The 13,755-nt window shown below is 42.6% G+C and overlaps 1 protein-coding gene across 1 annotated transcript in view; it reads left to right on the top strand.

The window, feature by feature from the left end:
- Nucleotides 1-13,755, top strand: part of XPO5 (exportin 5) — a 49,815-nt gene that overhangs the window by 8,478 nt on the left and 27,582 nt on the right. Inside the window, exons 6-14 of the mRNA XM_056852527.1 lie at nucleotides 2,067-2,093; nucleotides 2,608-2,793; nucleotides 4,763-4,839; nucleotides 5,818-5,917; nucleotides 7,977-8,060; nucleotides 8,911-9,036; nucleotides 9,630-9,720; nucleotides 11,957-12,085; nucleotides 12,602-12,717. Of these exons, the coding sequence (XP_056708505.1) occupies nucleotides 2,067-2,093; nucleotides 2,608-2,793; nucleotides 4,763-4,839; nucleotides 5,818-5,917; nucleotides 7,977-8,060; nucleotides 8,911-9,036; nucleotides 9,630-9,720; nucleotides 11,957-12,085; nucleotides 12,602-12,717 (936 nt within the window). The remainder of the gene's footprint in view (nucleotides 1-2,066; nucleotides 2,094-2,607; nucleotides 2,794-4,762; nucleotides 4,840-5,817; nucleotides 5,918-7,976; nucleotides 8,061-8,910; nucleotides 9,037-9,629; nucleotides 9,721-11,956; nucleotides 12,086-12,601; nucleotides 12,718-13,755) is intronic.

Below are 13,755 nucleotides of genomic sequence, written 5' to 3'. Positions count from 1 at the left end.
CAAAGGTTAGCACAACTTTTGAGCTGTTTGTGTAGGGTAATCCTCGAGGGTTGGGTTTCCTGGCTATCAGTGTTACATGTTATGTTTATGGGGTGGCTATTACCCAGGATGCTGTACTCTCACATTACACACATACCCAGCGTGATTTACTGTTAAGAGTTCTCAATCCATGTTGGATGGGGGAGTGAACGAAGGCCCATATATTTGGAACATGAGCTTGTTCAATAATAGAAGTGACAACATGGAGTTTTGAAGGTAAAAACCTTTATAGCAGAGGGTTTTTTAAAAGTATCTTCACACACAAGAAAGCTAAAAAAAGTGCAACATTTGAAATGTTGGGGCTATGATTAGAATGCTTACTTGTGGGATGGCTTGAATGCATTGCAGAATATATATGAATCCCCCAGCAATGGTAACGGGCAATGGAGGCTGTAGGTTCTCTAGTTTTTGCCTGCTATACTGTTTGTTATTTGTATCATCTCAGATCATTGGATTCATTAGAAGAAAGGTAGTTGCACCATAATGTTCGAGAATTGGTTGTGTGTTGAACAAATCCAGGCCCTGAATGAGTAAAAAGGGGCATTTCTGCAGGTTCTTGCTGCTGTCTCTTACACACTGATAGAGACGTTGCACTTGCTGAAATTCTCCCTTTTACATAACTAAAGAGCCAGTGTGGTGTAGTGGTTAAGAGCGGTGGTTTGGAGAGGTGGACTCTGATCTGAAGAACTGGGTTTGATTCCCCACTCCTCCACTTGAGCAGCGGAGGCTAATCTGGTGAATTGGATTTGTTTCGCCACTCCTCCACATGAAGCCAGCTGGGTGACCTTGGGCTAGTCACACTCTCTCAGCCCCACCTACCTGACCGGGTGTCTGTTGTGGGGAGGGGAAGGGAAGGTTTGATTCTTAAGTGGTAGAGAAAGTCGACATATAAAAACGAACTCTTCTTCTTCTTTTACTATGAGGTACAGGAGCTTTTTGTCATATTCCCTTAACAAATCTGCACTGAAACACTTCAATTAAAAAATGTTTAAAAGGGCATTATTATTATTTTGTGTGAAATGGCTAATATTGTTTAATGTAAAAAGGTTGTTGTGGCTATACTAAAAATTGGTTCAAATAGAAATATATCATTTTTAATTTAATTCTTGATTAGTACTGTTTTACTGAGGGTGGTGTATTCTGTGTTGCTGCAGTGTGTTTGGCGGGTTGGGCAAGGTTTGTTGATACAGAGAAAAGCTTAAGAAGCTGCTCTATTAAATAATAAATGGTGCCTATATGGACAAAGAACTTCAGTAGGTCTTCATGCACTCCTGCTGAGTATCTTGGTTCACTAACATATCACTGCAAGCAGCTTGTCATATTACAGAACATGTGGCTTTTATACATGTGGAAGGGAACGTGCATCAGTTGCGATAAGAAAATAAAAAAGGCCATACTGGATCAGACCAAGGCCCATCAAGTCCAGCAATCTGTTCACACAGTGGCCAACCAGGTGCCTCTAGGAAGCCCACAAACAAGACAACTGCAGCAGCATTGTCCTGCCCGTGTTCCAAAGCACTTAATATAATAAGCATGCCCATCTGATCCCAGAGAGAATAGGTATGCATCATGATGAGCATCCATTTTTGCTGGCTTTACAGTAATGAGACAAGTCTTCCATATCAGTGTACTAATTATTCAAGCCATGTGTCTGTAACCCTTGCACATTACAGTTTTAATGTGTGTGCATCATGTTTATATAATTGGTTGAAGTAGCTCAAAGCTTTCTCTGTAGAACTGCAAATTCCATCCATCAGAAATGACTCTGCCACTGTTTATAGGATTGCATGTCCTGAGTTGGGTCTTGCCAAGAGCAGTCAAATCTTTCAGCTCACTCCAACCTGTGAACTAAAAACACAGCTGAGATTGAAATTAGATAGAGGTTGTTATCCCAGCATAGTTTATTGGTGCATGTTCAGCTTTCACAACCGAGGATGGATTTGTCGAAATATCCCATCGCTCCATTCTAGCAGGACAAAGCAGAAGTACACTTAAGAAGCTCATTCACTCTTTGTTCTCTTTTTCAGAAAACGGATGGCTCTCAGGAACCAAAGGTAAGTGACACCAGAGGGAGAAGTGCAGAACTTTCTACAAATCCTAGTGTTCAGGCTCTAGCAGTCAAGTTTGTCCCTAAGCTGCTGCCAGCCATATAAATTAGTATTCAACTTCAATGATTTACTTGTGAAGAAAGTGAGGAAATTCTGTTTTTGTCGGGCAGGGAGGAGTTCCTGAAATTATGGCAATAGAAGGTGAAACTGAATGGAACCCTTCCTGAACTGATTTTTTTCAAGTCTAACTTTCATGAGCTGGGTACTTCAGAAAGCTGCTAATTGAATTTAGTTTCTCTGCAGGGAAAATAAGGTGCTGAGGGTATTGATTGGCTTGTGACCCGGTCAAAACCTGATAGATCTTTACAAAAGTGAAATTAGATTTCTTTTTAGCGTTTAATGTTTTATCAGTCTGTTCTACTATCAGTGGTGCCAAAGTATTCATAAGCCCCTGTACGAAATACATAGCACAAAATCCTTTAAAATGTACATGACCCCCTCAACTGCCATCTGTTCGCAGGCACAAGCAAACTGTCGAGTGGGGATAGCAGCACTGAACACGCTGGCTGGCTACATCGATTGGGTGGCCATGAGTCACATCACAGCTGATAATTGCAAGCTCTTAGAAATGCTGTGCCTTCTCTTGAATGAGCCAGAGCTCCAAGTGGGAGCAGCAGAGTGCCTCTTGATTGTAGTCAGCAGGAAAGTAAGTTCCTCTTGGTTCTTCTCTCTTCCCACATGAGGGCCCCGCTGCTTGACCATTCCTCTTTCCTCCTTGGATTTATTCTTGTTGCATAGTAGCTGGGGTTCGGTCTGTTTGAAATGTAAAGAGTTAAAATCAGTGCTGGTGCAGACATCTAAGGTTCTGGGTAGAGCTTGGAATGAATGACAAGTAGTGTTTAGGAGAATGTTCATACAGGCCTTTCTTTTTCATGTATTGTCATAACTGTGAAGCTTTAGAAATCAATGCCTCAGCACTCCAGTCACTCCTCCAATACGGAGCATTTGGATATTAAATTTGTGTAATCTCTCTGCAATAGAAAGGGGGATGGGTCTCTTTTACAACGATCATGTGAAGCATTTGTAGCCAGAAGCCATGCTTTCCGTAGCCACAGAAGCATGAATCCTATGCACCAAACAATTGCAATAATCAAGCTACTGAGTGGTCATGTTGTTTAACAAGGAGCAGTATGGTATCCATCACTCCACTGTGCCAGGAAATTGCTTCACATATTGATGTGCTTCTGTCCATTTTTTAAAGTGTTTATTTTATAATTATTATTAATATTACCAAATGAAAGTGGCAAGAAGAACACTGCTTGGCCCCTTGTTCAATTCCTGCACAGAACTGTGCTGAGAGGTGCTGAACTCCACCAACACCCTCCCATACTGTACAGCAGCTAGGATTCCGTCGGATGCAGCCCAGCTCCGTTTATTTAAAAAGCTTTCATTAAACTAATCAAAGACGCAAGTTCTTAATTTCATTCTGAGAATAATAAATGCCTGTTAAGTGCTTAAATGCTGCTGTGTGCACGTCACCTTATTTTTGTCGGCGGGCTTCATCATAGGCAGATGGCAAGACTCGTATTGCTCCCTAAATAGAATTTTGGGGGTTGGAAAGCAGAACCAGCAGACTCGGCATCCTTCTTCGTTCAGCACCTTCCTTCCCACTACATTCCCATTTGATCTTCCTCTCAAAATACTCCCATCACTTTAGCAAAAGCCTTGACTACTGCAGCCATTTTGTAAGGTAAATCAAACTCAAGGCTGAGTTACATGTACAAAGGATATCTATATATAAGCACACACAGTCAATGTATTATAACTTGATTGTTTCTCATTAAAATAAACATTTATTTATTTGGTAGATTTATAGGTTGCTCTTCTGTGCCTCTTGTGTCCAGTGCAGCTCATCAAAGATACAAAGTGGTAAAATGACTGAAAACCATAATTAAGCAGTAATTGTGAAGCCTTAAAAAAAGGGATAAAAATGTTTACTCAGAGGTCCTGTAGGCTAGATACGTCCTCAGCAGAGGCTGGATGGGGTACTACAAGGAGGCCCAACCAATCTCATAGGGCAGGAAGTTCTGTTATTTGGGGGCAGAAGTTGAGAATGTTTTCACTGGGATCCCCGCTGGATGATCTTGAGATAGTATGCGTTCCTGTAGCAAAACCCTTGTCATGAATGAGATTTGAGGTGTTGACTATATACTTGTGGGATGTGATGCTGGTTTAGTTTGGCTTTGGTCTTAGGTCAATAGAAAATAAGAGGTTATTATGCATGAAATGAATCAGTGCCTGGTGTAATCTGGGAGCAAGCATAAGGCCATCAAGATAAATCTCGCCTATGAAGGCTTTTCTTTTGGATTGTGCTGCTTCACAGAGACCCCACTTGGCAACTCATCAAGGGCCTGGTTGTTTTGAAAGAGGAAGTTTTCCAATCCTTGTTTTTGCCTGCCTATTACAGTTCACTCTGTTTGCATTTGACAGCGTCTGCTTGCATTTGATAGCATCAAGTGGATGGAGGAAAAATGGGAATAATTAAGTGATCATGTTCTGCATGTTTGCAAAAGACTCTACTAGGTGTTAGTGGTAGACATCTTTTGTTTCCTCATTGCTGTTGAAGAATTCCTTTTATATGCTATAGTGAAAACCTTCTTTTGCTTTGTGCCTAGGGGAAGCTGGAGGACCGCAAGCCTTTGATGATTTTGTTCGGGGACGTTGCCATGCATTACATCCTCTCTGCTGCCCAGTGAGTAGTACAGTCCTGCTATGGGTACATGGTGACTCAGAAATAGAAAGCTCTTAGTGATAAAATAGTTCACTGATTTCCCAAATCTTAAATAACTACCATTGTATGACCTTGGCTCAAGGGTGGACAGAGCTGCAGACCATAGAATGCTTCACTTCAAGCTGTTTCCTACAACTTCTGGTTGAGAGCAGCTGTGTAGCCTTAATTAACTTCACACTGAACATAGTGAGCTTTTCAGTCTTCGTATCTGAGGCATCAAGAGGAGGCAGAATGTCTGACATAAGCAACTTCGGAAGTTTCCTTGAGTCATAACTGCATAAGAGTGTGCTCTACTTTGGAGAGTTGCCTCATGAGAAAAAACTCTAGTTTCTCACATTTGATTTTACCTGCTCAACACATGCATGAATACATGAAGCTGCCTTATACTGAATCAGACCCTTGGTCCATCAAAGTCAGTATTGTCTACTCAGACAGGCAGCAGCTCCAGGGTATCAGGCAGAGGTCCTTCACATCACCTACTTGCCTAGTCCCTTTAACTGGAGATGCCGGGGATTGAAGCTGGGACCTTCTGCATACCAAGCAGATGCTCTACCACTGAGCCACAGCCCCTCCCCTAAGCCAGATAGTGTTCTTTCTTTCTTTTTTAAAATAGTCAATTTTTTCATATATATGTATTTTTAGTAAAAGACTTTTTAATACTTTGTTTTACATATGGAGTCACAGTAAACAAACAGAGGCCACCTTGGTGTTTTTAGGTTCCTTTCAGTTGTCTTCCGGCCTGATTCATAGGCTACTCTTGGTGTTTGAAAGTAATTGCAGGGTGATTTTGCCCTGTCGGTTTTGCATAGCCTTTGTTTCAGATGTCCCTTTTTGTGGTCTACCCTACAGAAAATGTAGTAGAAGTTCAGAATTGTCACTTGTGGAACTTATTGTCTCAAGGTTTCTCAAGGAAGTTCTCCCTTTTCCTTTACTGTTCAGGACAGCAGATGGGGAAGGTCTGGTGGAGAAACACTATGTTTTCTTGAAGAGACTTTGTCAAGTCCTGTGTTCTTTGGGCAGCCAGATATGTGCATTGGTGGTGAGTTATCCAAAATGAGGCATCATTGGGGGGAGTGTGTTTCAGTTGTACGAAATAGGTGGTGGTATTACGTAGTCTCATTCCCCGTTTGATCTGTTGCACACAGCTTCCATCTCTTTCCAGTAAATGGCCAACAATAGGTATTAGAAGAAATCCTTCAGTACTCTGGAATACAAATGAATGTTGCTAATTTACAAATTATATTGTAGCATTTCTCCACAAGGGGTTTGGACTAGATTTTTGTTTGTTTTAAAATATGGGATATAGGAAAGGAAAAAAGGGAAGGGTAGAATCAATCCGCCTGCAATAAACGAGCATTCTTATTGGTCATTAGTATATTCAAAAACATTTTATATTTTCATATAGCTAATTATGTTGTCTAATTTGTTACATTATGTTTATCTATATATTGGCTGATATATAGGTATGAAACGGCTGCCATTTCTCATTAAACTGTTCCACAGACTCATTGTCTGTTAAGTTCATCATAAAGGTCATTTTGGCCAAATTTGCATATTCAAACATCTTGTCTTTCCATTCTTCTACATCGGGTATAGTCGTTTGTTTCGACTAGAGAGTTCTTAAGCTACGAATCCTTGTCATACTCTCCTTTTACAGTGCCAGTCCTGCCCATGTAGTCTGCCACAATGATGCTGTAACAATCACAGGGACGTTCTGCCTTCTCTTGCAAAGCACATTTACCCATGCTCTGACATGCATGTGGTTTCTAGAGGCCTGGCACAGACACTAATGTGGGCCAGCAGGTGCCATATCCGACCGAGGGAGGAGAGAGTACCAGCTGAATGGTTCCTTCCCTTTTCATGCTGTGTTTCAAGGGCTGACCACTGGTCTTACAGGGCTCAGTGCTGGAAGACTATTTTAATGCCAGAGGGAATATGTGAAATAGTGTCTGAGTATATTCAAAGTGCTGGGCCATCACTATCAACTACAGCCAGCCCTTGCATTTCCAAGATTAGAACTCAACGCTTTCAGGTCAGACAAAGAGGATGCTCTTCATTCTTCCACCCTGACAACTTGCTTTTTAGAAATTAAACTAGCAGTTGGTCAAGAGCCAATGGGGTGTAGTGGTTAGAGTATCAAACTGTGATCTGGGGGACCTAGGTTCGAATCCCCACTCTGTCGCTGAGGCTTGCTTCATGACATAGAGCCAGTCACCTACTTCATAGGGCTGTTGTTGTGAAGATAAAGTTGAGGCGCGTAGAATGATGTATGCTACTTTGGGGAGAAAAGGGGGGTATAAATAAAAATAAGCAGAAACGAAAGTAACTCCTTAGAAATGTAACTATAATGTCATTCTAAGTATGTGCTGAGTGTTCAGATTTCCAGTGGCCTTTGTGGAGGATTTCTAAGACAGGTAATTAGGACACTCCCAACTTAGAAAGAAGCAGTCCAAATACAGTTATTTATCAGCTGCTTTACTGAAGTTCCCTCCCTGTGTTCTCCAAATACTTATAATTTTTCCCACCCTTCTAGGTGTGGATGGAGATGACTGGCAACCAGTAGCTGTTAAAAAGCTTAGCTCATTGAGCCTACAGTGCTAAATGAAGAGCTGCTACTGTCCTGTGTCTACTAGGAAATTCAAGGGGGTGGGAATAACCCCACACTGAATCGTGTGGCTGAACAGTCCAAAGAAGCACCCCCAGTTGATTAGAGGCAGTATGCTTTTGAAGAAGAAGTAGAGTTGGTTTTTTATGTGCCGACTTTCTCTGCCACTTAAGGGAGACTCAAACCAGCTTACAATCACCTTCCCTTCTCCACAGCAGACACCCTGTGAGGTAGGTGGGGCTGAGAGAGTGTGACTTGCCCAAGGTCACCCAGCTGGCTTCATGTGTAGGAGTGGGGAAACCAACCCGGTTCACCAGATTAGCCTCCGCTGCTCATGTAGAGGACTGGGGAATCAATCCTGGTTCTCCAGATCAAACGCCACCTCTCTTAACCATTACATCACACTGGCCCCTTGTGCAGTTTCCATACGGTTTTCCATCATCTGAATCCATCCCAGATTTCCACTGCCTCACCTCCTCTGTTTTCTAAACAGGGCCCCGACACAGATGTGAAAACACCAGCCAACTTTGGGAAATACCTCGAGTCGTTTTTAGCTTTCACGACACATCCCAGCCAGGTAGGTAAAAGGGGAAGTATAAAAATTCGGTATAGAATTAAAACCACATAGGCTTTGTATATCCTGCTGTTCTGGGAAAATGTGCTGGTGATGAATTGATATACTGCTACATTTTTTAAAATGCCACGTGGCTTTCCTTAGTTTGATGAAAAGCATTGGGGGCAGTAAAACCCTTAACCCAGAGAGCATTTGTGCTGTTAATGCCTGTTAGGCAGCTGAGCCTCCTCCATTTCCTACTCTGAAAAACTGGAATGTAACATGGTGTGCAGCTTTCTGCCATCTAGCATTCATTCCGATCCAGTTTTCACTGGCACATGAGGATATCAGTGTTGAACAGGAGTTCTTGGATTTCTTGTTTTGGCCTTTGGGTATTGGGATTATTTTTGGTTTCATTTGGTATTAGAGTAGTATCAGTGACTAGGAGGGAAGGCCAGCAGTGGTCGTTGTTGTGCTTCCAACGTCTGACTTCATATTTTTCTGTTAAGAGATTTCTAGTCTGCTAGAGTTAAAGTAGGGGTGATAAGTATGATTAAGAGTAGCGGTACTAGATATTGTTTGTAATGTTAGAATTTAGAGCTTTGATTAATTAAATGATTGGTAAAGTTCAAGAGTAAGAGGCTTACATGATATATATGCAATTTAGAGCAGTTCATTATTAAGTGGAATTGATTGTATAAATGAGCGGTATTTAATCATTTATTGGCTTATTTTCAACTATTCACTGATGTCCTTGGGAGAAGTTTTAATCTGTATGGGTATGTTTATGTGTTTGTAATGTTTAAATTTTTAATAAAATACATTTTAAAAAAAGGAGATTTCTAGTCTGATGGATTCTTTGTTTCCCCCCTAGTTCTTACGCTCTTCCACCCAGATCACATGGGGAGCTATTTTTCGGCATGAAATTCTATCACATGATCCTCTGTTGCTGGCTATCATTCCCAAATATCTGCGAGCATCTATGACTAATCTAGTCAAGGTACAGTACTATGAGCAGCTTTGATTCTGAGCTGGATAATATGTATGTTATATATGTGTATGCACTCGTGTGTGTGTCTGTGTTCTGATTTAAAGAACCACTGTTTTTAGAGCTGGATATCCCATAACATACGGCAGGTTGCCAAGGCAAGTTTCTCCCTGTGTCTCTTTACTAGGTGTCTTGATTTGGCCAGAAGACAGAATGTCAATGGCTGCTCCCCCCCTCAGATCAGTGTCGCAGATGAGATCGTATGCCCCACAACTCTAGTGTAGACTGACTCTACCAGGGTGTTTGGTTTTGTGAACTTTAACTGCAGATCCTGTTCCTTTAATCCTTTATTCTCTGATGAAACATGAAATCGGGTGCTATAAAGACATTTTTTTCAAATAGTGTCCTAATTACGCTTTGGGAGCTTGAAACAACTTTTTTTGTCATGGGATCTTACTGGGACACCTGTGAGTATTCTGCTGTAAAGGGATTGGTGTAAATTGCTATTTTTAATCTCATTCTTCAGTGACTGAGTTCTTTTGGAGTGGGAGGTACATGGTAAATTCTGGGTTCCACTTCTAAACTTGTGCCCTTTTGTTTTTCAGGTGGGCTTTCCTTCCAAGACAGACAGTCCCAGTTGTGAATATTCTCGCTTTGACTTTGACAGCGATGAAGATTTTAACTGCTTCTTCAACTGTAAGTTACTTTTGCTCCACACCTTGTTTTCAAATGTTCCAGCAGGTTTTGCCCTTAAAGAACTCGCTTGTGTTTGTTGAGATTTCTCTTATGTTAGAGGCTGGACACACATGAACACCTGAAGCTGCCTTACACTGAATCAGACCCTTGGTCCATCAAAGTCAGTATTGTCTACTCAGACTGGCAGCGGCTCTCCAGGGTCTCTGGCAGAGAGGTCTTTCACATCACCTAATTGCCCAGTTCCTTTAACTAGAGATGCCGGGGATTGAAGCTGGGACCTTCTGCATGCCAAGCAGATGCTCTACCACTGAGCCACAGTCCCTCCCCTTGGATTCTGGCCCTCATTGCTATTTAGGGGATTGGGAGGTACCACTTAAAACTCCTTCAATCTAATGCTGCTTTGAATAGCATGGTTATGCATGATGGTGAGGGGAACAAGAGACTGAATGTGAGTGAAAGAAACAGTTTTCATTCTTTAGACAGGCATCTAATGAAGGGGATTCCTGTCCACAGAAACTTATGTTAGGATAAAAGTTAGCTGATTTTTAGATGCCGCAAGACCCCTATTTATTATGGGTCATTCCAGATCAGGAAAGAGATGTGCTGCAAGTCCCCACACTTTTTTTCCTGTCCCCACACTTTTTTTCCTGTCCCCACACTTTTTTTCCTGTCCCCACACTTTTTTTCCTGTCCCCACACTTTTTTTCCTGTCCCCACACTTTTTTTCCTGTCCCCACACTTTTTTTCCTGTCCCCACACTTTTTTTCCTGTCCCCACACTTTTTTTCCTGTCCCCACACTTTTTTTCCTGTCCCCACACTTTTTTTCCTGTCCCCACACTTTTTTTCCTGTCCCCACACTTTTTTTCCTGTCCCCACACTTTTTTTCCTGTCCCCACACTTTTTTTCCTGTCCCCACACTTTTTTTTCCTGTCCCCACACTTTTTTTTCCTGTCCCCACACTTTTTTTTCCTGTCCCCACACTTTTTTTTCCTGTCCCCACACTTTTTTTTCCTGTCCCCACACTTTTTTTTCCTGTCTCCACACTTTTTTTTCCTGTCTCCACACTTTTTTTTCCTGTCTCCACACTTTTTTTTCCTGTCCCCACACTTTTTTTTCCTGTCAAGTCACAGCTGTCTTATGGCTACCAGTAGGGTTTTCAAGGCAAGAGATGTTTGGAGGTGGTTTGCCATTGCCTTTTCCGTGTCAAGACTGTGGTATTCCTTGGAGGTCTCCCATCCAAATACTAGCCGGGGTCAGGCCTGAGAGTTTGTGACTGGCCCAGGGTTTCCCAGCAAGATTCCATGGTGTGAGTGGGGATGTGAACCTGGGTTGCCACCACACGTTCCTCCCACCTAAATAGTTCTTGAACACGTCCAAGTAGTAGTGTTCATATAGCATGCATGGAACCCTTGCCGTGAATATATCCCTGCAAACTCATCCTGTGGAGATCCAGCTGCAGGCAGTAGCACTTGTGATTCCAGCAAGGCCCATGCATCCTGCTGTGACCCCACAGTAAAAGACTTGGTTTTGCAAGATTTGTGCTTTCCCCCCCACATACACACTTCTGATTTAACATCCCAAGTGCTGAACCAAGCAGATGAGGAGCTGCCAACTGGCTGTACTACTTAGAATCATAGAATCGTAGAGTTGGAAGGGACCACCAGGGTCATCTAGTCCAACCATCTGCACAATGCAGGAAACTCACAACTACCTCCCCCCCCACACACACACACAGTGCCCAGAAGATGGCCAAGATGTCCTCCCTCTCATGAACTGCCTAAGTTCATAGAATCAGCATTGCTGACAGATGGCCATCTAGCCTCTGCTTAAAAACCTCCAGGGAAGGAGAGCTTACCACCTCCCGAGGAAGTCTGTTCCACTGAGGAACTGCTCTAACTTTTAGAAAATTCTTCCTAATGTTAAGATGGAATCTCTTTTGATTTAATTTCAACCCGTTGGTTCTGGTCCGACTTTCTGGGGCAACAGAAAACAACTCGGCACCATCCTCCATATGACAGCCCTTCAAGTACTTGAAGATGGTGATCATATCACCTCTCAGTCTTCTCCTCTGCAGGCTAAACATACCCAGTTCCTTCAACCTTTCCTCATAGGACTTGGTCTCCAGACCCCTCACCATCTTTGAGCTAGTAGCAAAAAGTTCTTCCACTTTCAGAAGTGGGCAGTGTTCCTTTGTCGCACCCAAGCTGGACTCTCTGTGTTCAATTTCCTTGGCAGCTTTCCGTGCCCAGCAAGGAGAGGTTATAAGGATGGCATGTCGCCTGGACCCACGGACTGGTTTTCAGATGGCTGGGGAGTGGCTGAAATTCCAGTTGTCCTCTCCTGTTGATATTGGCCCCATGAACTGTAAGTGCTCATAGTAGAGGTGAAAGAGGACTCTGACTCCCAGTAGTGTAGCACAGCTAACTTTTTACTCTTGACGTTTCTATCTGGACTTTCCCAAGTTGGCAGATGCAGGGGCAAGTGGGCAGGCGGGAGGTCCGAAACGGAATTGTTACGGAGTCTTTCTTTCAATATTTGTATATTGTCCTGTGACCCGCCTTTGGAGCTTCAGTTGAGGGGAAACACTGAAATATTTTAAATAAATGTTTGCTTTTTTTAAAAGTGAAAACAGCTTTTAAAGAAATTGTAAGATTTAGCTATCTTTTCCTCCCTGTAGAATCAAATCAATTGCCTTGTTCTTACCTCAAGCAAAAATATCCCTCTGGTCACCAACAAGATTACAGCGTGGGTGTTTTTTTTAGTGGGAGCTTTTTGCGTTGTCAGTTGGTGTGGGATAGGAAATTTCTATTCAGGGGGGAAGCTTATGTGACTACAAGTCCAGAGGCCTTTCAGTTTTCTCCTTTTTTCCTCCTCTTCTAGCTAAAACTGGTGAAGGCCTCTGCTCCATCTTTTCTCCTTTCTTCGTGCAGTGGGATGCTATGACCTTTTTCTTGGAGAGCGTCATTAGCCCGATGTTCCGGACTCTGGATAAGGAAGTATGTAGCCCAGATCTTCTAGGTGTTGTCTTCTGGATGGTGTACTGGCAAGGTTGTCTCATTAAAAAAGCAAGTCCTGGGGAACACTAGCCAGCAGTCGTCGGGATGAATCTTTTTATGTTAAGTTGTGTTCCTTTGGAAATGTCTGTTTAAAGATAATGTTCAAGTGTAGCCTTTTTTTTAGTGAAGCGCGAAAGATAGGAAAATTGCAGTTGCTTAATTCCAGTTGTCAAGGCGGACCCTGCCTTGGTGCAGTAACGTGACCAACTCTGGCCTGGGTAGGTTCAGGTCACTCCTCAGTAACACACAAAAATGAAGCAAAAAAGCTTTACTGAAGAAATTCAAGAAAAGTTATTAAAAACAAGGCATATAGTTCAGGGGAGTCAGAGTACATACAAAATAACAAAAGGCTAAATGCCTATGCTACTTACTTATTCTAATGGAAGCAGTGCTGGTTGTTATAGCTGAAGCCTGATGTTCCAGAACTTACGCAGAGTATCTTCAGGCAACAAAGGTGGTGGGTGAAGGAAAAGGGATAAGAAGGGAATGTTCTCTCTCTGCCACAGTTTATACTATAGATATTGCCAGCCACAACCTCCTGACCTTCCCAACCAATCACTTGGCTGTCTCCATGGAACTTTCTGGGGTGAGTGCGAGTTCCCCCTCCCGTATCAGATTCACAGCTGAACTGTGTGAACTAACTAACAGGCTCTTGAGATTACCTTGGTGAGTAACCATCAGTCTGCAAGCAGTCAAAGTGCTGGAAAATGAGAGTTTTAGCTGGAGTTTTCCTCGAAGATAGCTTCTCTCTTGACACCACTGTACCACTTTTGCGATTGGTCAACCTTAAGTATGGGAGACCTAGTTCCTACATTGCTCTTGCAATGTGATTGTTTGTGGGAAACTCTTCTGTGCCACATTGATGATCTATGAATGTTCTGTCTCAAATGAATACTTCCTTGCCAACTTCCCCTCTGTTAAGGCTGCTGACTTAGGAAGTACCCAAATAATCCAGACTGCCCTTATGATACGGAACCC

Source organism: Euleptes europaea, chromosome 7 (genome assembly GCF_029931775.1).
Source record: "Euleptes europaea isolate rEulEur1 chromosome 7, rEulEur1.hap1, whole genome shotgun sequence".
Lineage (NCBI taxonomy): Eukaryota > Metazoa > Chordata > Lepidosauria > Squamata > Sphaerodactylidae > Euleptes > Euleptes europaea.
This window is presented reverse-complemented; position numbering and strand designations above follow the sequence as displayed.